The sequence below is a fragment of the Castor canadensis genome, chromosome 2 (assembly GCF_047511655.1).
Source record: "Castor canadensis chromosome 2, mCasCan1.hap1v2, whole genome shotgun sequence".
NCBI classification, from domain to species: Eukaryota; Metazoa; Chordata; class Mammalia; order Rodentia; family Castoridae; genus Castor; species Castor canadensis.
Genome location: NC_133387.1, coordinates 125,438,541 through 125,457,091, shown reverse-complemented (window position 1 = coordinate 125,457,091; position 18,551 = coordinate 125,438,541). Strand labels below are relative to the sequence as shown.

The 18,551-nt window shown below is 39.0% G+C and overlaps 1 protein-coding gene across 5 annotated transcripts in view; it reads right to left on the bottom strand.

Annotated features, from left to right (window-relative positions):
• Positions 1 to 18,551, bottom strand: part of Slc12a6 (solute carrier family 12 member 6) — an 80,356-nt gene that overhangs the window by 36,551 nt on the left and 25,254 nt on the right. For 4 of the 5 annotated variants that reach the window (XM_074065570.1, XM_074065571.1, XM_074065573.1 and 1 more), the window contains exon 2: positions 1,805 to 1,849. The exons of the other annotated variant lie outside the window; for it this stretch is intronic. In XM_074065570.1, coding sequence (XP_073921671.1) covers positions 1,805 to 1,849 — 45 coding nt within the window. The remainder of the gene's footprint in view (positions 1 to 1,804; positions 1,850 to 18,551) is intronic. 5 annotated transcript variants of the gene reach the window in all.

Genomic DNA, 18,551 nt, shown 5'->3' with positions numbered 1-18,551 from the left:
TTGAGCCACACCTCCAGCCTGTGACAAAATCTTTTAATGAAATCTTAACCATTCCTGATCTAAATATGAAATATTTACACAGAAGAGGCTGAGTTTGAGCAGTACAAATAAATATCCAATATAAAAGTATAAAAGGACTGGGGCTTACCTCATTAGTAAAACACTTGCCCAGCATGTGAGAGGCTCTGTGTTTGATCTCCAGCACCACAAAACAAAAATAAAAAAGAGAATAGCGACAGACCAAGGCTAGGACCCTGGTGACCAGATTTCCCTGCAGTTTATGTGAAATCACTCACTCAGCAAGAATTTATGGGTGCCTTGTGTGTTAGATACAGTTGTAGCACAGATACTCAAAGGAATGAGAATTAAACACTGGAGGTGTGGCTCAAGCAGTAGAGCGCCTGCCTAGCAAGAATGAGGCCCTGAGTCCTGAGTTCAAACCCCACACCACAAAAACAAAAACAAAAAACAACACTTGAATATCAAAGGAATGACAATTAAATCTCATTTTCTCATTAGCTCCTCACATTAACTCAAGGACTCTTCCAAGTCCTTAACATAGAGCAAAAAAGGAGCACCCTTACTTCTTTAACACCCTGAAGGTGCTGTAGACAAACAAGTCACGTCAAGTACTTTCCAACTTTGGATTTTCTGGTAATATTTTCACAGCTGCTCTGCACATTTTCATACGGTTAATATTTAACTGTATTTCAGCAGTTAATATATTTAAATGTACTTAATTTCAACCATAATTAAAGTACAGAAACTAGAACTGCCATTTTTACCTGTTGATATATACAATAACTTAAGACTAATAATATAATTCTGGTAAAACAGCCAAGCTTTCCTCTACACCCCTTACTGCTGGGGGCTTATTGCTATTATCTTTTTGAAAAACGTGTAATCCTTTGAGGAAAGAATTCTATCGTTAGGAGTTTATACTATAAATAAACTGGTATGAGACTGTAAAGGTACAAGTACACGAATCTCAATGAAACATAATTTGAACAGAACACACCTAGAAATAACCCAAATTCTCATGGAGAGAGAACTAAGTGGCATAAAACCCACTGATATAAAAAGGAAAAAGGAGGGACATATATAATATGAAGATTTGTGATTAAAAATTCCTAGAGTTCCCAAGAAACTGTCAACAGCAAGTATTTTGGAGGAGTGGAGGTGAGGTGTGGGGAGAAGATACGTCAAAGGACTATGGCTTGCTTTATCTATACCTTTGTATTGCCCGGATTCCTCACTAGAGTATGTTTAGTTTGTGTATTTTGAAATGAGCTTGTCAAAATTTTGTCAAATTATGCTTACTGCAATCTCAATAAGCAACAGCTAGCTCAGTAACTTGTTTCACAGATAAGAAACTGGAACACCAATTTCTGTGGGATAATTAATGCATGATGTTTATGAAACAGTTTCAGTAATTAAAATGATTATCAAAAGACCTAGAAAAATAATAAAAAGGGAAAAGTAGCTGTGAAGTCCAAATATTACAGAATATTATAATTCTATTCACAATTATCTTGGAAAAAAAGAAGTTGTAATCTTAGATTATGTTTCAACCATAGACTGTGTAAAATTACTTCATAGCATAACTAAAGCGAGTCTTGGTAATCAGTTACAGAAGTGGTTTCCGAAAGCTTGCCAAGCTGGAAACAGAAACATCAGGAAAGGAGCTGAGAGGTGGAAAGGAGAAAAGGAAGAGACTGAGAATAGAAGTAGAGAGGGAATAAGTAATGCCCGTTACTGTGGCAGCAAGGTGATTGTAGAGCCACATCCCCGAGTGATACCATACCTAGCAGCTGGCTGTGCTCCCCTGTGATGGAGTTCTGACTCGGGTCTGAAAAACAAACAATTGAAAAGAAAAGAAAAAAATGAATGATCAAAACAAATAAGTTATAAAAATTTAACAACAGAAGTCAACCAATGAAATAAGCTAGAAACAACAAAAAGCCCGTAAGAAACATTAATGAAAGCATAACAAGAAAACAGAATCAAGTGTGTGTTGTAAACATGTTCACATTCCTCCAAGGGTTAGATACTGAATCATTATGTGACCCACCAAGTCTACATCCAGGTATCCTCCCCACCACCCTCACAAAAAAAGCTGAACAGAGACTCAGATCTTATGGCAAAGTTTATAGCAGCATTATTCTCAGCAGCTGAAAGGCAGAAACAACCCAAGTTGTCTTCCAACAGATCAATGAACACACAAAATGTGGTACATATACAGGTGGAAGTACTGTTCAGGCGGAAGTACTGTTCAGTTGTAGGAAGAATGGAATTCTAATACATGCTTATAAGATAGATGAAACTTGAAAACGTTATGCTAAGAGAAATAAGCCAGATGCAGAAAGACAAATATTATATAACTATGTTTACATGAAATATTGAGACAAGAAGTAGAGCAGAGGGTAATGAGGGATGGGTAGACTACATCTTACTGCCTAGTAAGTACAGTGTTACAGTTTGAAGTAATGAGAAATTCAGGAAATAGACCAGTAATGGTGGTACTACATGGTGGATATAATCAATGCCATGAAATTTTACCCTCAGAGTGGTTAAAATGGTATATTTTGTTATATATATTTCACCACAATAAAAAAGTAAATTAAGTCAGTGGAGTGACTCAATAGGTGGAGTGCCTGCCTAGCAAGCATGAGGCCCTGAGTTTAAACTCCAGTACTGCCCACTCCCAAAAAAAAGTTAGTTAAAAAAATCATCACACAGATTTGGCCATACAATAGTTCCATAAAGTAGAGGTATGATTCAGGGCCTATGACATGAATTACATTTACTCTTCAATAATAAAGAAATATATGATGCCAACAGTTCAAAGTCAAGACGTGAATAAAGCTCTCATTACTAACAGATTTGACTTGAAGATAAAATGACTAAGCAGGCTTTTATAAGTATCTATTTCTTCAGCAATCTGAAATAAAGTAGTGGCAACAAAGTTCCTTGTGCAAGAGATACTGACAATCACCATTTAACAACCATCCAATTGCTTCTTTTAAAGGCTTGAAAAGCATTAAGGGCTAAATATGGAAAAGACCCTGGGCTCCACCTTCCTCCAAGATTAAATCTTGAGATGCCAAGGATTACATCTGGCTTCCTTGAATGTGTATGAGGAAATAACAATAAATGTAGAGCAGGAGGTCTGAACACTAAGTTGTAATTTATGTTTTGTATTTTCTCTAATTATCATGTAGGTCACAAACTACTTATGGCTTTGTCAACAATAAATATCAGATAACTTGTTTTAGGCTATTGTACTTTGTTCTAGATAAAATTCAAGTAATATTTTCAATGGTCCATATATGTTTTATATATAATTCAGTTAAATTTAAGACTTTAAGAGATGCATACCAGGGGTAGATAGGCAGCTTAGTGGTGTATAGCACTTGCCTAGCATGCACAGGGTTCCTGGGTTTGATCCCAGCACCTCAAAAAAAAAAATTAAAAAAAAAAAAAAAGATACACATCTCAGACAGAAAGAATCAGAATACCTAACAAGCTCTGGTCTTTTATGCAGACTGCAGGCTCCCTTACACATTCATGTCAAGGAGGAAACCAGGTGGAAACCTGGTGTCCACGTTCAAAGTTTTAAGTGCTATGAGAATGTTTTGAGAGATATTTCAGAGGGTTTTTCTTCCTTAATTTGATAGTGAAAAAGAGAAATCGCAAATTTCATAATTTTATATTCTAGGACATTTCCCAACACACCAGCAAGTGAAATCCCAGATTCTATCTTAATCAATTAATTAAGGTACTGGGGATTGAACCGAGGGCCTAAGGCCTGCTAGGCAAGTGCTTGATGATGTCAGCCATGCTCCAATCCCCATCTTTTTCTTTAATTTTTCCTTCCCATCTAAATAGAGTATTAGTTGCTCTTGCACACAAGGTAGGAATGACAATTCAACAGTAAACTAGTGCATATTCTCCAGGAGGAGTAGGTATGCAGGTGGCATGAAAGAAAAGTTGAGAAAGGGAATCACAGAATTTTACAAATGGAAGAGCCTTGGCCACCAACCAGATCTACTTTGGGGAGAGGTTATCACATCACCTATTTTTCTCCAGAAAAACTATGCCAACACTCCTTCCCAGTATTTCGGTTCCCAGCTACTATCACCAATAGAATGTCTGGTATCTCTCAGGTGTGCCAAGACAGAACAAGCTGAAAACCTCATCTCTTAATAGTTATAGCCTGGGTCAATGAGTGGCCAAAAGGTTAGAGATTTTATATATATATATATATAAATATATATATATATATATTTATATATATATATATTTATATATTTATATTTATTTATTTATTTTTGGCGGTACAGCACATTGAACCCATTGAACCATGCTTAGTAGGCAAGGCAGGTCTCTATCAGTGAGTAAACCCCCAGGCCAAGACAGTCTTAATGCTTTAAGAACCCACGTTCACATTTCTCATTACTCTGCACTTCTACCTTTTTTGCTCTAAAATGAATGTGATAGCCTAAAACAAGTTATTTGGAATCAGCATGGAATGTGTTACATCAGATAACTGAAGCTGACTAGGAATGGTATTAAACAGGGAAATATAAATTTTTTTAAAGAAAAAAGAACAAATTCCTTCTGTATTTTATAATATGCATCTTTGTCTTCTGAGCTGCACATGCATGAGGTATGCTCCTTCTCCAGTCAAGTCAGGACTCTTTCTCTAACACCCTCCGCTTCTGTGTAGTTCCTTATAAGTTCAACTTAGATTCCTCCCTCCCTCCCTCCTTTTCTCTCAGGAGGACCATGGTTTAAGGCCACTTTGGGAAAATAATTTGCGAGACCCAATCTCCAAAATAACCAGAGCAAAATGGACTGGAGGTGTGGTTCAAGAGGTACAGCACCTCCCTTGCAAGGGTGAAGCCCTGAGTTCAAATTCTAGTCCCATAAAATAAGTATTTCTGACTAATCCTTACTTGATACTTACTTGGTAAACTGAAGACTAACCTCTGAGAACCTGCAAATGCTTCATTAGTATAATGAAAACTAAGATAAGGGTAAATTTGGGAACAAATAACTTCTCGAACCCATGAGAACCAAAATAGCCACATCGTGAAAATCACAACTGGTAAGTGGGATGAAGTGGAGGGTTTCTGGGTTTGCAAGCCACGTTGTGGTCAACCTGCTAACACTGCTCTGAGATCTGCCTGGAGATCCTTCTATGTATTTTTTAGTAACTCAACTCTCTCATTTAGCATTCTTCCTGCCCAGGTCTCATTGGTAAGAAGATATCCAAGCTTGTTAAGACTGGGAGTTGGCCTAAACATTATTCAAAATGACAGTTATTTTAACCATATTATTTCCTGTAACAGGAAACATGTGCCACAGATCTATTTTCCCCTTTAATAGCTTTCATAAGTTACACCAGGTTATTTAATCAAAGCCTGAGAAACTGTAAATAACAATGCTACTTCAAAGAAAAAAAAAAAAACAGAAATAAGACATATTTTTTAACACCAGGTTGATGCAATCAGAAAAATGAACTGCAAATATTTTCTTGTAACAGTAACGATTAACAGTAGTAGTTATTTATTCTGGGTAAATGGTAAAGAATTAATATTTTAATTTAGTTTTTTTGTCATGCAGCTTAGAAAGCAGAGAGAAAAAGGGTGTGTGTGTGTGTGAAATGACTGTGGGTGGTACTCATCTGCATAACCACCTTTGTAAGGTTTTTCTCAAGAATTGTATTATTTTTCTTTAGATTGCCCTTTGCCTGTAAGAACAGTCTTTTTCAAAATTTCCTTTGAGAATCTCTTCACCTACCATTCATAGGACTGAACTTAACTCAGAATTAGGCAAGGATGATTAAAGATGAAATCAAAAGCTGGGCATCAGTGGCTCACACCTGTAATCCTAGCTACTGGGAAGCTGAGATAGGGAGGATCACAGTTCAAGGCAAGCCCAGGCAAATAGTTCACAAGACCCCATTTCCAAAATATCCAGAGCAAAATGGACTGAGAGTGTGGCTCAAAAGGTACAGCAACTGCTTTGTAAGCATGAAGTCCTGAGTTCAAACCCTAGTACCACAAAAAAAAAAAAAAAAAAAAAAAGGCTGGGTGCTGGTGGCTCACAATCCTATTTACTCAGGAGACAGAGACCAGGAGGATCATAGTTTGAACCAGCCTGGGCCCAACACAAGTCAATTTCATGGGATTCTATAGTTTTAGCAACAGCCTCAGACGAATATGGGCATATATACACATATTGTAGGTTGGTTCCAGACCACAGCAATAAAGCAAGTACACAATAAAGTGAGTCTCATGATTTTTTTTTGTTTCCTAGTCCTATAAAGTTGTTTACACTGTAATTACACATTATAATGTACATACTATAATTACTGTGCAGCAGTATAATGTTGAATGTACATATATTGATCATAAAATACTTCACTGCTAAAGAATGATGACCATTTGAGCCTTCAATGACCTGCAATTCTGTGCTGGCTACTTCCCTTACTTCCTGACAGAAGTCTTGAACCTCTCAAAGTCAAAAATGAGGACAGGAACTCCTCATTTTAATAGTAACTCTTGTTACTATTGATATTCTGATCTCTTTCCATGAATCACAAATGTTCTTATTAACATGTAGAATGCAAATCCTTCCCAGGTTTTCAATTTACTTTGCTCAGATTCATTACAAGAATCACTGTTTTTACTACAGAATGAGCATTAGAAAATGCATTTCTTAGTAAGACTTGAAAGTCAAAATCAGTCCATGATCCCTGGGCTGCAAAATGACATATGCAAAGCAGGCATGAGAACAACGTTGCTCTTGTTATCCATCTTCACTGGAGCACTTGGGGGACCACGTGCATTGCCAGTATTTTGAAAGGAATCTGTTTTTCTCTGAGCAGTAGGCTTGAACAGTGGGATTAACATAGAGTAAGACAGAATAAATTTGGTATCATTCTTAAGGGCCCTAGAATCTTGGAATGGTCAATGAGCAGTAGCTGCAACTTAATGTCACTAGATGCATTTACCCCTAATAAGGAATGAGCCAGCCTGTCCTTTGAAGCCAGGCTATGCAAGTCTGAGGCAGCATCATCTTCCTCTAGAAGGCTACTTTTTGTGATAGAGTAATAATGTCACCATTCTGTGAATCCGTCAAAATGGCAGCCCCGCCCCTTAACAGAAATTCCAGGGCTCTAAGACAGCCCCACCCCTACCAGAGACTACCGCGCATGCGCTAACTTCCTTAACCTCCCCCTTCTATAAAAGCCATGCCTGGCCCAGAGTCTGTGCTGCACCATCTTTCCCCAGCCAGCCTGGTGGTTCCAGCCTGCCATTAAACTTTGCTCTTGGACGTGAGACTTTTCTTGTGAGCTTTCTTTGTGAGTGGCATTTTTCCTAACACTTTTGTCTACAATGAAAATCTGTTGCTCAGTGTGGTCACCTTCAACAATCTTAGCTAGAGCTTCTGTACAACCTGCTGCAGATTCTTCATCAGAACTTCACTTTAATCTTTCATGTTATAGAGATGCTTTTCCCGTAAACCTTATAACCAACCTCTCTGCTGGTTTCAGACTTCTCTTCTGCAGCTTCTTCATGTCTCTCAGCTTTCACAGAATAAGAGAGAGAGGACCTTAATCTGGATGAGGCTTTGGCTTAAGGGAGTGTCATGGCTGGTTTCATCTTTCCAGACCAATAAGGTTGTTTCTGATTCTTATCATTTGTGCATTCATGGACTTCCTAATTTCCTTTAAGAACTTTTCCTTTACATTCACAACTTGGATAGCTGGCACTAGAGTTAACGGTTTCATCCTGTCTTGGTTTCCTAGTGCCTTCCTCACTAACCTGAAATCATTTCTAGCTTTTGACTTAAAGTGAGACATGCAGTTCTTCCTTTCATTTAAATACTTAATTTTAGTATTTCATTATCGTAATTTCAGAGAGAGACAGACAGACACGCACACGGTGGGATGGCCAGTCAGTGGAACAGTGAAGACACGTATTTATTAAGGTTAATATCTTACAAGAGTGTGGATTCATGGTCCCCCCCCCCCAATTACAATAGCAAAGATGACTGCTCACAGATCACTGTAAGAGACATAAGATGAAAAAGTTTGGAATATTATAGGAATTACCAAAATACGACACAGAGACATGAAGTGCTGGGAAAAGGATGCCAAGAAACTTGGTCAAGTCAGGGTTGCTGCAAACCTTCAATTTGAAGAGATGCAGTATCTGTGAAGCACAATCAATCAAAGCACAACGAAATGAGGTGTTTGTGCATGATAAAGCTTTGCTCTCTCGTTCACTTAACCATCCAGACATCTTCTATGTGCTAGGGATAGAAAAGTAGTTAGAAAAGGTGCCTGTTTTCATGCAGATATGGGGAGGTAAGTAAAAGAAAATTAATAATGAAGATAATTTCAGTTCAATCCCCACCACTGGAAAGAAAAAAAAGAGAGAATTTAGTTGGTAAGTGTTACGAATGTGAGGAGGAGTGCTGAGTTGAGAAGAGCCTTGTGATATGAACTGTATGAAAAGGAACCAGACAGGTGACGAACTTGAAAATCTTGGTTAGGCAGAGTAAAAGCAGTGCAAAGGTCCTGTGCAGGCATGTACTTGGTGTGTGTAGAAACATTAATGTAGCTGAAGGACAGCAAGCAATAAAGTGATGAAAAAAAGAGGTCACAAATTAGGTAGCAGCAACACTTAGTCTTACAGACCATGGTTCTTATGTTTTTGCTTTTTTTTTTTTTTTGAGACAGGGTCTTGCTATGTAGCCTAGGCTGGCCTTGAACTTGAGATACTCCTGCCTCAGCTTCCCAAGTGCCGAGGCATGTACCTATGCCTGGCTTGCCTTATGTTTTTGACAAATATAACTCTTAAAAACAAGTGTTTGTTTTTCTGTTATTAAAAAAATTTCCTGTGTTCATTTATTCTCCAATAACCCTATCTCCCAAATGATGAGACAGTATGTGCTCACAACGTGCTTCCCCAGAGGATAACATCAGGAAGCTTAAACATCATGATGCTTAATGCAGCTGCAAAAATTACTTAATATACTGGGCACCAGTGGTGGCTCACTTCTGTAATGCTAGCTGCTCAGGAATAGAGATCAGGAGGATAGTGGTTAAAAGGCAGCCAGGGCAAACAGTTCACAAGATCCTATCTCGAAAATTCCCAATCCAAGAAAGGGCTTGCAGAGTGGCTCACTGCCTAGACAGTTTGAGGCCCTGAGTTCAAACACCAGCACCACAAAAAAAACCCCAAAGCAACTTAATGTTATTCCAACATTGCTTGAAAAAGGCCAAGGAAAATTTGAATACTGCTAAAGCAAGATATGTTTTTAAAATTATTTGTCCGATTAACTCTGAGAGTTCCGACATATGGTTTTAAGGACACAGAATTAGGCAAAACAGAGAAATTAGTTAAAGTATGGTACTACCAACCATTGCTATCAGGACTGGTAGTTAATCTGAAAAACTGATTAAGCAGCCACTGATGGCTCATGCCTGTAATCCTAGTTACTTGGGAGGCTAAAATTGGGAGGATCTTCGTTTGAGGCCAACCTAAGCAAATAGTTTGTGAGATTCTATTTCCAAAATAACCACAGCACTTGCCCAGCAAGCACAAGGCCCTGAGTTCAAATCGCAGTGCTGTCAAAAAAAATGCATTAAAATAACCAGAGTAAAATGAACTGGAAATGGGGCTCAAACAGTAGAGCAACAGCTTTGCAAGTGCAAAACCCTGAGTTCAAACCCCAGTCCCAGTCACACACACATACACACACACACACACACACACACACACACACACACACAAAGGCTGGTTTAAGAGAACTGTAATAGATGATTTAAAAAGTGTACAAACTTATAAATATGCATTAATTCACCAATCATTTGATGAAAACTACACAACTTTGCTGACCAAATTTATTTTTCTTATGTAAATTGTACCCAAAAGATATACACCTATGATTTCCAGGCTTGGTTTAAAGATACTTGGGAAGCAGTCTTTTAAAAACTTTTTGTGATTTTTTACCTCACTCTTTTAAGGATCTTTTGTTCACTCCTAATTTAAATAACTTATTAATGCCTTGCTAAATAATTCACTTTAGCTTTCACTGACACACTATTTTCCCTGTTCATGCTGCATCAATCTGTGCAATGTTTAATTATTGGTTTATAACATAGATACAAGTCTTCTCATAAACATGACAACACAAAGTTGTCAACAGTTAGTAGTGTGTGTACATGACTGAAGCTTAAGCACTGTACTTGTTACCTCATGTATAGCAATCCTATCCCCTATTCTAGTGCCATCACTATTATCTCATTTTAGAGGACAGACAAAGGGACCCTCCAGGCCCAGGATGGGAGAGTCCACTGTCAAGCTGGGCAGCTGCCCCAGAGGGCAGACACATGCAGAGTGAAAGGAGCACAGGCTTGGGAAGCACATCTCAGGTGAGAGTCTCGTTCTACCTCACATTACTCAGGTAACCCTGTGAAAATGATTTAATATTTCTTTGTCTTAATATACTATTTATGCAGCAAGAATAATGCTATATCTCAGAAAATAGTGAGGATTAGCAATAGTAGTTACTCACTAGATGGTTAAGTATTAAGAAAATTGAGCAAGGCATGGTGATTCAGACCTGTAATCCCAGCATTTGGGAGGCTAAGGCAGGAAGATTGTAAATTCATGGCAAACCTGGGCTACACAGGGAGACCTTGTCTCAAAACAAAAGCAAACAAACAAAAATACAGAAAGAAAAGAATACTGAAATAAGCCATGGAATGAGCCATATGGGAGATAATAAAAATTAGGATTTAGGTAAATGGACATACTCCATGGAACTCTGAACATTTTGTAATATAACAGTACTGAGGAAAATATCAAAGTAATGTGGCTCAGTCCTTGCCACACTGAATTAAAATTGTACAGTCAGTTTGTGATACTAATAGCTTGATTCTACATTTACCTATGACCTGGGATTTTGTGATGAAATTAATTACAATACTAATTGCTAGGGACTCTCTTAACTACATTCCTAGTACCATTTCATTAATGATTTCAATGGAAATAAACGATGATAATTTAATTCAACAGTTTTAAATATGCCTAAAGCTGTCTGGACACTGAGTACAAGAAATTTCCTGACTGGATGTAGTGGAGCGTGCTGCAAACCTAGCTATCTGGGAGGCTGACACAGGACAACTGCTTGAGTCCAGGAATTCCAGGCCAGCCTGGGTAATACAGCAAGACCCCTTTCTCCCTGCCCAAAAAAGGTATTTCCTAATGTTAAGGAGCTTAAAACATAGTTGAGGCATCAAATTCAACATAAGAAACCAAGAATAATGGTAATATTCTTACTACATTCCAGTTTTAAAAATGTTTTCACATATTGCATTTGATTCTCATGATAGCCCTGTGGAACAGGTAGGAAATGTATTAAAAAAGCTGAAGCTAAATTAGGCTTGATGGTTTGGCCAAGGCATGCTGAATGTAAATTTCAGAGACTGGCCTGAACCTGGATTCTGATTTTTCTTTTGTACAATGTGACTGTTCATAAAACTTAGGTATGAGAATGGGTATTAGTAATACAGGTAATATAATTATTAAAAAATGAAATTAAGGTAATCCTGAGGATATGACAAGACAATTATAAAATAATTAAGTTGCAGATCATCTCTGTAGCTATTTAAGCGTGTAGAATTACACAGGGCTCATAGGTAGCCACGTTGTGCCAACTGCAAAGCAGATTTTGGGAACATTGCCCGCTCAGGTAAGATGGCCCCAGCCCTTGCCAAGGGTACAGTACTTCCATGGGAAGTAAAGGGAAGCTCATTTGGTTATGCAATCCAATGCAGAGTCAGGATGAATGCATAGGGAATGAGGAAGACAGAACAGGAAATATGCTTCTGTTTCAATATTTGAAAAATAAGTTTAGTAAACAAACTATTTTGAGCTATTTTATTACTTTCTTATTACTTCTATAATATATAAAGATTTATAAACCTACATGAATTTAAACATTCATAAATATCTTAAATGTTTATTATATTCATTTTATATCAAGTATCTTGACAAGCTCTAACTGTGGTTTTAGATTTCAGGATTTGATTCCACCTTCTTGCCCCATCTTGGCATTAACTCAGTTAACTGGAGTTGAACACTTTACCAAATATTTAAGTGTGTGTATTAGACTATCTTTAATATTTCTTCAGAACTTGCTAATCTCTTTTTAAACAGGCTCATATTGCTTGTATTGTATCTATTTTTAATTTTGTTCTATTTATGGCAAGCATGCTGGTATTCCACTGTGTGACAGTTTCCTACTTAAAGGAACTCACAAAAGCAGTGACTCAATTTAAGAATATTAAATAAAATGCAGATGATCCATAAAATGGAAGGATTATACAGGCAGTCTCTGAATGGCTGAATGTTGGAGGACAGATGACCACATTGTAACAGCCCAGCGCCCTGTGAGAAGGAATGACTCCCATGTTCCTGTGGAGCCGGCTCAGAGAAAGCTGAAATGTTTCACTAAGGGGTGTGACCAATGCAGGATGCTAAGGGAGCTGTGGCTAGGGCAGAGCCAGACTTTGGCATGGTCTTCTTACACCTCTCTTGCAGGGAAGTTGTTGCAAGTGCCCAAGAAGAGGAGCAGCCTGTACTGAGGCAGTGTGATCTCGAAGCAGGACTTCTGAAAACCTTACAAATCATGGGCACCTTAAAACCACATAGAAGAAATAAACACAACACACATCGGGGGCAATTTGCTTGGAAGGATTGGATTGTACCAGGAAAAGTTTTGGACACTACAGATAAATAAAGGAGACTGAAAACAACAGAAAATTTCTAAGAAGTCTAAAAATGAAACCAGTATTTCAGAAAGGAAACGTGAGTGCAATATGCAAAATGAAATGAACACTAGAGAATAATAAAATGAACACTAGAGACAGGCATGCGCATTCAATACTGGATCACTGTGAAAGTGTCCATGTGCTAACAGTATCACTAAGGTGGCCTCTAGGATAGCAGAAACAGTAGTTATTATCATCATTATTTTTAGATGAGATTTTGCTATGTTGCAAACTCTTGAGTTCAAGTGATTGAGTGAGGAAGCTGTCTTCAGAGTAGCTGGGACTACAGGTATGCACAGTTCTTAAACTACAAACTGGGCATGATGGTACACTCTTGTAATTCCAGCTACTGAGGGAGTGAGGCAAGAGGATCTGGCCAGCTCAGGCAACACAGTGAGATCCTGTCGCACATAACACACAAGTCATTCAGTGTCATATGTGGGATAACCAACTCAACCACTACTCCAAGTCTACTATGTGTCAAGCACATGCTAGGTAGTATGGATAACAAAAAGGCAGCCCTTTGTTCTCAAAAAATGAGGGGGGGAATACAAAAATTATGAAACAATAAAATGATTGTTATAGTGTAAGTGCAAACACTCTGAAACTGAAGATAGTAGGAAAACAAAACAAAGTGGTGGCTGGCAGAGTGGCTCAAGTAGTAGAGTGCCTGCTTAGCAGGCCCGTAGTTCAAACCCCAGTACCTTCAAAAACAAAGAAAGGAAGTAGACTTTAAGCTGGGCACTGGTGGCTCATGCCTGTAATCCTAGCTACTCAGGAGGCGGGGATCAGGAGGACCATGGTTTGAAGCCAGCCCAGGCAAATAGCGAGACCTCATCTCAAAAAACCCTTCACAAGAAAAAAGGCTCAAAGAGTGGCTCAAGGTGTAGGCCCTGAGTTCAAACCCCAGTACCATTAAAAAAAAAAAAGCGGTGGTCAGGGATGGCAGTAAGTGGATAACTGAGCCACATCCTGCAGGGTGGAAAGCTCACCAGTAAGCAGAATGGGTGGGGGAAACCGAATCAATAGTAGGACACAGCTAACAGAGGTGTTATAAGATGAAATAACAAGTTCTCATACAGTAAGTGATAGGAAAGGAGAAGACACAAAGAAGTAGGTAAGATGGCAGGGCAGTCAGACCTCCCTCGTTTCTTCACTCTTTGTCACTAGCGCAGTCATATGGCAATACCATCATTTAGATTCTCATTCTTCACAGCTTGGATCATTTCAAGTAGTTCAATTATTCTCTTTGCTGCCAAATCTCCCACCCTGAGACAAACCTGCATTTCCCCCACATTAATAACCTTAAAATCCTGCCTTTAACAGTGGCCTCACTGCTTAAATAAACAAATACTTTCAAAAGCTTCCAAGTGATAGTGTCAGTAGGCCCCAGCCACCTGTGAGGAGGCCATCCTCCCTTCCTGTGCATTTATATCCCATCACTTGTGGGCACTAATCTGAGTCCCTAATGGAGGGGGAAGGGCTGCCTTTACAGGCTCTTCCTATTCGGAATTGTCAGAATGGGGTGGTGCTATTGGTGGTGGCAAAGGCTGATATTGTACACATCTGCAGAGAGATTCTGGCTTACTTATTTGGATCCCATCGTTTATGGATGAACTCTAAAAGCTGGCATACATCCTGGTATTCAAGTTCCTTTAAAGTCTAGCACAGCTTACTCCTCTCCAACTCCATCATCTGCTGTTCTCAGTCATGGACTCTGTCCCTGCACCTCTGGAAGACAACATAACCTTGATTCTAGACCCATGCATCTCTTTATTGCTTAATCTTCCTCTAATCATTTGGCCATATGCTGCCTTAAATTATCTTTCAGTGAACAAATACTAAGCATATGCTAATGTCAGTCTGTGTGCTAGACCCTAGGAACACACAAGGATGCACTGCGCACAGCAGTTGCCCTGATGGGCTTATAGCACACCGGGTGATCACTGCATGAGCAGTGCAGATGAAGAGACATAGGGCTGTATAGGCTGCATCACAGGCCCTGGAGCAATCACAGAGGCCATTAAGGAAGAAGTGACTAAGCTCAGTCTCAAAATGAGCATTTGCTAGGGAACTGGAAGAAAGAACATTTTGAGAAGATGAGGCAAATATGTGGAAGCACAGAATATTCGAGTACATATGTTGTATCTAGTGTGCAGTGTGTACAAAATAGCAAGAGACACAGAAGCTGAATCACGAGGGTCCATGTTAGCAGCTGAGCAGTATAAATTCTTCTGTGGGCAGTGGGGAGACAGTACAGGGTTTTAAATGGGGAATTGATATAATAGGATGAGATTGATATTTGAGAGAAATTTCTCTGATAATTATTGTGACGGATGGCTTTAAGACCAGAAAAGAAGTGACCATGGACTAGCATAGTAGCAGTGAGGATGGGAGACCAGGGAGGGACCTGAGGTTTCAGAGACTAACTGAGCAACGATTGGTGAGAAGAATCATGAAAAAAGGGACAGGAAAAGAGACTGGATACTGTAATACACCAAGAGGAAGAGGTTAATAAAGAAGTAGAAAGCACAGGAATGAGAAAGGTCTAGGGCACAGGTGTATGGAACAGTACTGAGGAAAAAGGGAAAAGACAAAGACACGGTGTCTATACAGGTGTCAGTAAGAACTTGGGAAGAGCAGTGTTAAAGACAACGTGTTCTGTGAAACAGAAAGTTTAATCATACGATAAATGAAGGATACAGGGGTTTAAAAAGCCTATTAGGTTCTGTGAGGAATAAGAGGCTAAACTAGACCCACATAAGTGTGCTGGCATAGTGTCACAGGACAGCGGAAGGTGGAAATGATGATTCTATGGTGGTACCAATTTTCATGGTCCAACCACTTTTCCCTGCAGCAACATGATTGTCAGAATTAGGAACGATGGGAGAAGAAAAGGAATAAATACATTCAAAAAGTAGAATGATGGAGTGAGTGATTAAAAACTTGAGTTGAGGATATGCTATTTGCCTATTATACACACTTTGAAGGCAAGAACTTTAATATTTTTGTGACAATTATGTAATGTTGAGCTTTGTATATTTTATAAAACATTTAACACGTTTGTTAGGTGATTCATGGTGAAGTGATTTAAAAAAATGCCCGAAGAAACAGAAATTCAATATTAGTTCAATCAAAGGTTAATGATGGCAATAAAGAGTTCAAAGTCATCATTAAAACACAGTTGGAGACAGAAGGATGAAGTTCCCTAAAATCCAATATAAAGAAAGAGGAGCTGAGTCCAAGTGCTGGAAATACTAGCAAACAGCCAAAGAGGGAAAAGAGGAAAACACCACTGAACATCAATGAAATCAGAAAAATACCACGCAAACGTTAATCAAGAAGATCATGATACCTCACATCCTGATTTAGCTTTCTGGCTGATTCAAATTGTCTCCCAGGCACTGTAGACAAACAGTTTGTGTCTCCTTTATTTAGAAAGGCTTAGGATCTAGGCATGGGCTCCTGCCTGTAAGTCTAGCTACAGGAGGCTGAGATTGGGAGGAGTTGCAGTTTGAGACCAGCTGGGGCAAAAAATTCAAGAGACCCCATTTCAACCAACAGATGGGCACAATGGTACATGCTTGTTATCACAGCTATTGCGGGAAGCATAAATAAGAGGACTGAGGTTCAGGTCAGCCTGAGCAAAAAGTGAGACGGTATGTCCAAAATAACTAGAGCAAAAAGGGGTGGAGGCATAGCCGATGTGTAGAGTGTTTATCTAGCAAGCATGAAGCCCCATGTTCAAACCCTAGTACTACCAGAAAAAAAAAAAAGTTTTCAAAGTTGGGTGTACTGGTGAGCACCTGCAGTTCCAGCTATTTGGGTGCTGACTTGATTGCTTGAGTACAGGAGTTAAGAGGCCTGCCTGAGCAACATAGGGAGACCCCTGCTGGTCTTGCTAAAAAGATGGTTTGGGAAGAGTAAGCATAACTATAATAGAATATCTCCATAACAAGAAATCAGGAACTAAGAGCTAAAGCTCTGAGTTTGGGGCTGAAGAAGAAGCCGAGAATGCTTCTGGTATTGTAAGATCTTAAACGATTCCATGTCACAGCCCACAGTTACTTTAATGAAAGGTAATTTCATGTTTTCTAAAGTTTCAAGCATAGAAATTACACTAGAAGCAACTCTTACATATATATTGAAATGAAAAAAAATTAGTTTGTACATGCATATATATTTATGTTTTGATTTATGTGTCAAGATCTTCTAACATTTAAAAATATAGCCAGGTGCTGGTGGCTCACATCTGTAATCCTAGCTGCTCAGGAGACAGAGATCAGGAGGATCACAATTTGAGGCCAGTCCAGGGAAACAGCTCTTGGGGAAAATACCCAACACAAAAAAGGGCTGACAAGAGTGGCTTAAGTGACAGAACGCTTTCTGGCAAGCATGAAGCCCTGAGTTCAAACCCCAGTATCACCAAAAAGACCCAAAAACATACATAGAATCTTACAGTATGTAACTTTTGAGACTGGTTTCAGCTTCATGTCTTAGAAATTTATGCAAGCTGTTGCATATTACTAATACCAGTTTCAGATATGACTCACATATTTGGTATGGTTTGGATGTGTCCCACAGAAAAGCTGTGTTGCAAAGTTAATCCCCCATGTAACAGCACTGCAAGGTGAAGCATGATGAGAGAGGTAATTAAGCTATGAGGATTAGTGTCCGTGTCATGGGAAGAGGTTTGTTACAACTGGGAGAGTTCCACCTCCTTTTCTTGCTCTCAGAGCAACAAGATGACCCTCACCTGATGTCAGCACTAAATGGTGCTGGGCCAATAAATTTCCGTTCAGTACAAATTACTCAGTCTACAGTATTGTTACAGTAGTACAAGACAGATTAAAACACATACAACTCACTCATGTAAAGTGTTCTGTTTTTGTTTTTGATGGTACTGGGGTTTGAACTTGGGGCTTCATGTTTGCTAGGCAGGTGCTAGTCTACCATATGAGCCACACCTCCAGTCAAGTGCTCTATTCTTAATATTGTTTTGCAACCTTCACCACAACCTAGCCTTACATTTTGGTCTCCTTCTTAAAGAAATCCCTACCCATTCATAGTCCCCACTTCCTCCATCCTGACTAGACTAAGCAACCAGTAGTTTACTTTGTCTCTATAAAATTGCCTATTTTGGATATTTCATATAAATGGAATCAGGCAATATGTGATCTTCTGTGAAACTTTTTTTTTTTTTTTTTGCAGTACTGGAGTTTGAATTCAGAGCCTTGTGTGTGTGAGGCACACTCTATACCATTTGAGTCAAGCCCCCAGCCCTTGTTTTAGGTCATTTTTTAGATTACCTGGGGCTAGTCATATATTGTGATCCTCCTACTTCCTTCATTTCCACTGACAAGTAACATTCCCTTATATGGATGTACCACATTTTATTCATTTACCGGCTGGTGGATACTTGGGTTGTCTCCACTTTTTAGGGTATCAGGAATACGCCATTAACCACCACCACCCCCATACAGGTTTTTGTTTGGACATGTAACTGCTGGGATTCATAACTCTAGGTTTAACTTTTTTGAAAGGCGGCACACCACTTTACATTCCCACCAGCCACGGAGAGGGTTTCAATTTTTCTACATCCTTGCCAACACTTGTTATTGCCTGGTTTTTTGATTATACCTGTCCCTGGCAGGTGTGATATAGTTATTGCCTGGTGTTTATGTGCATTTCTCTG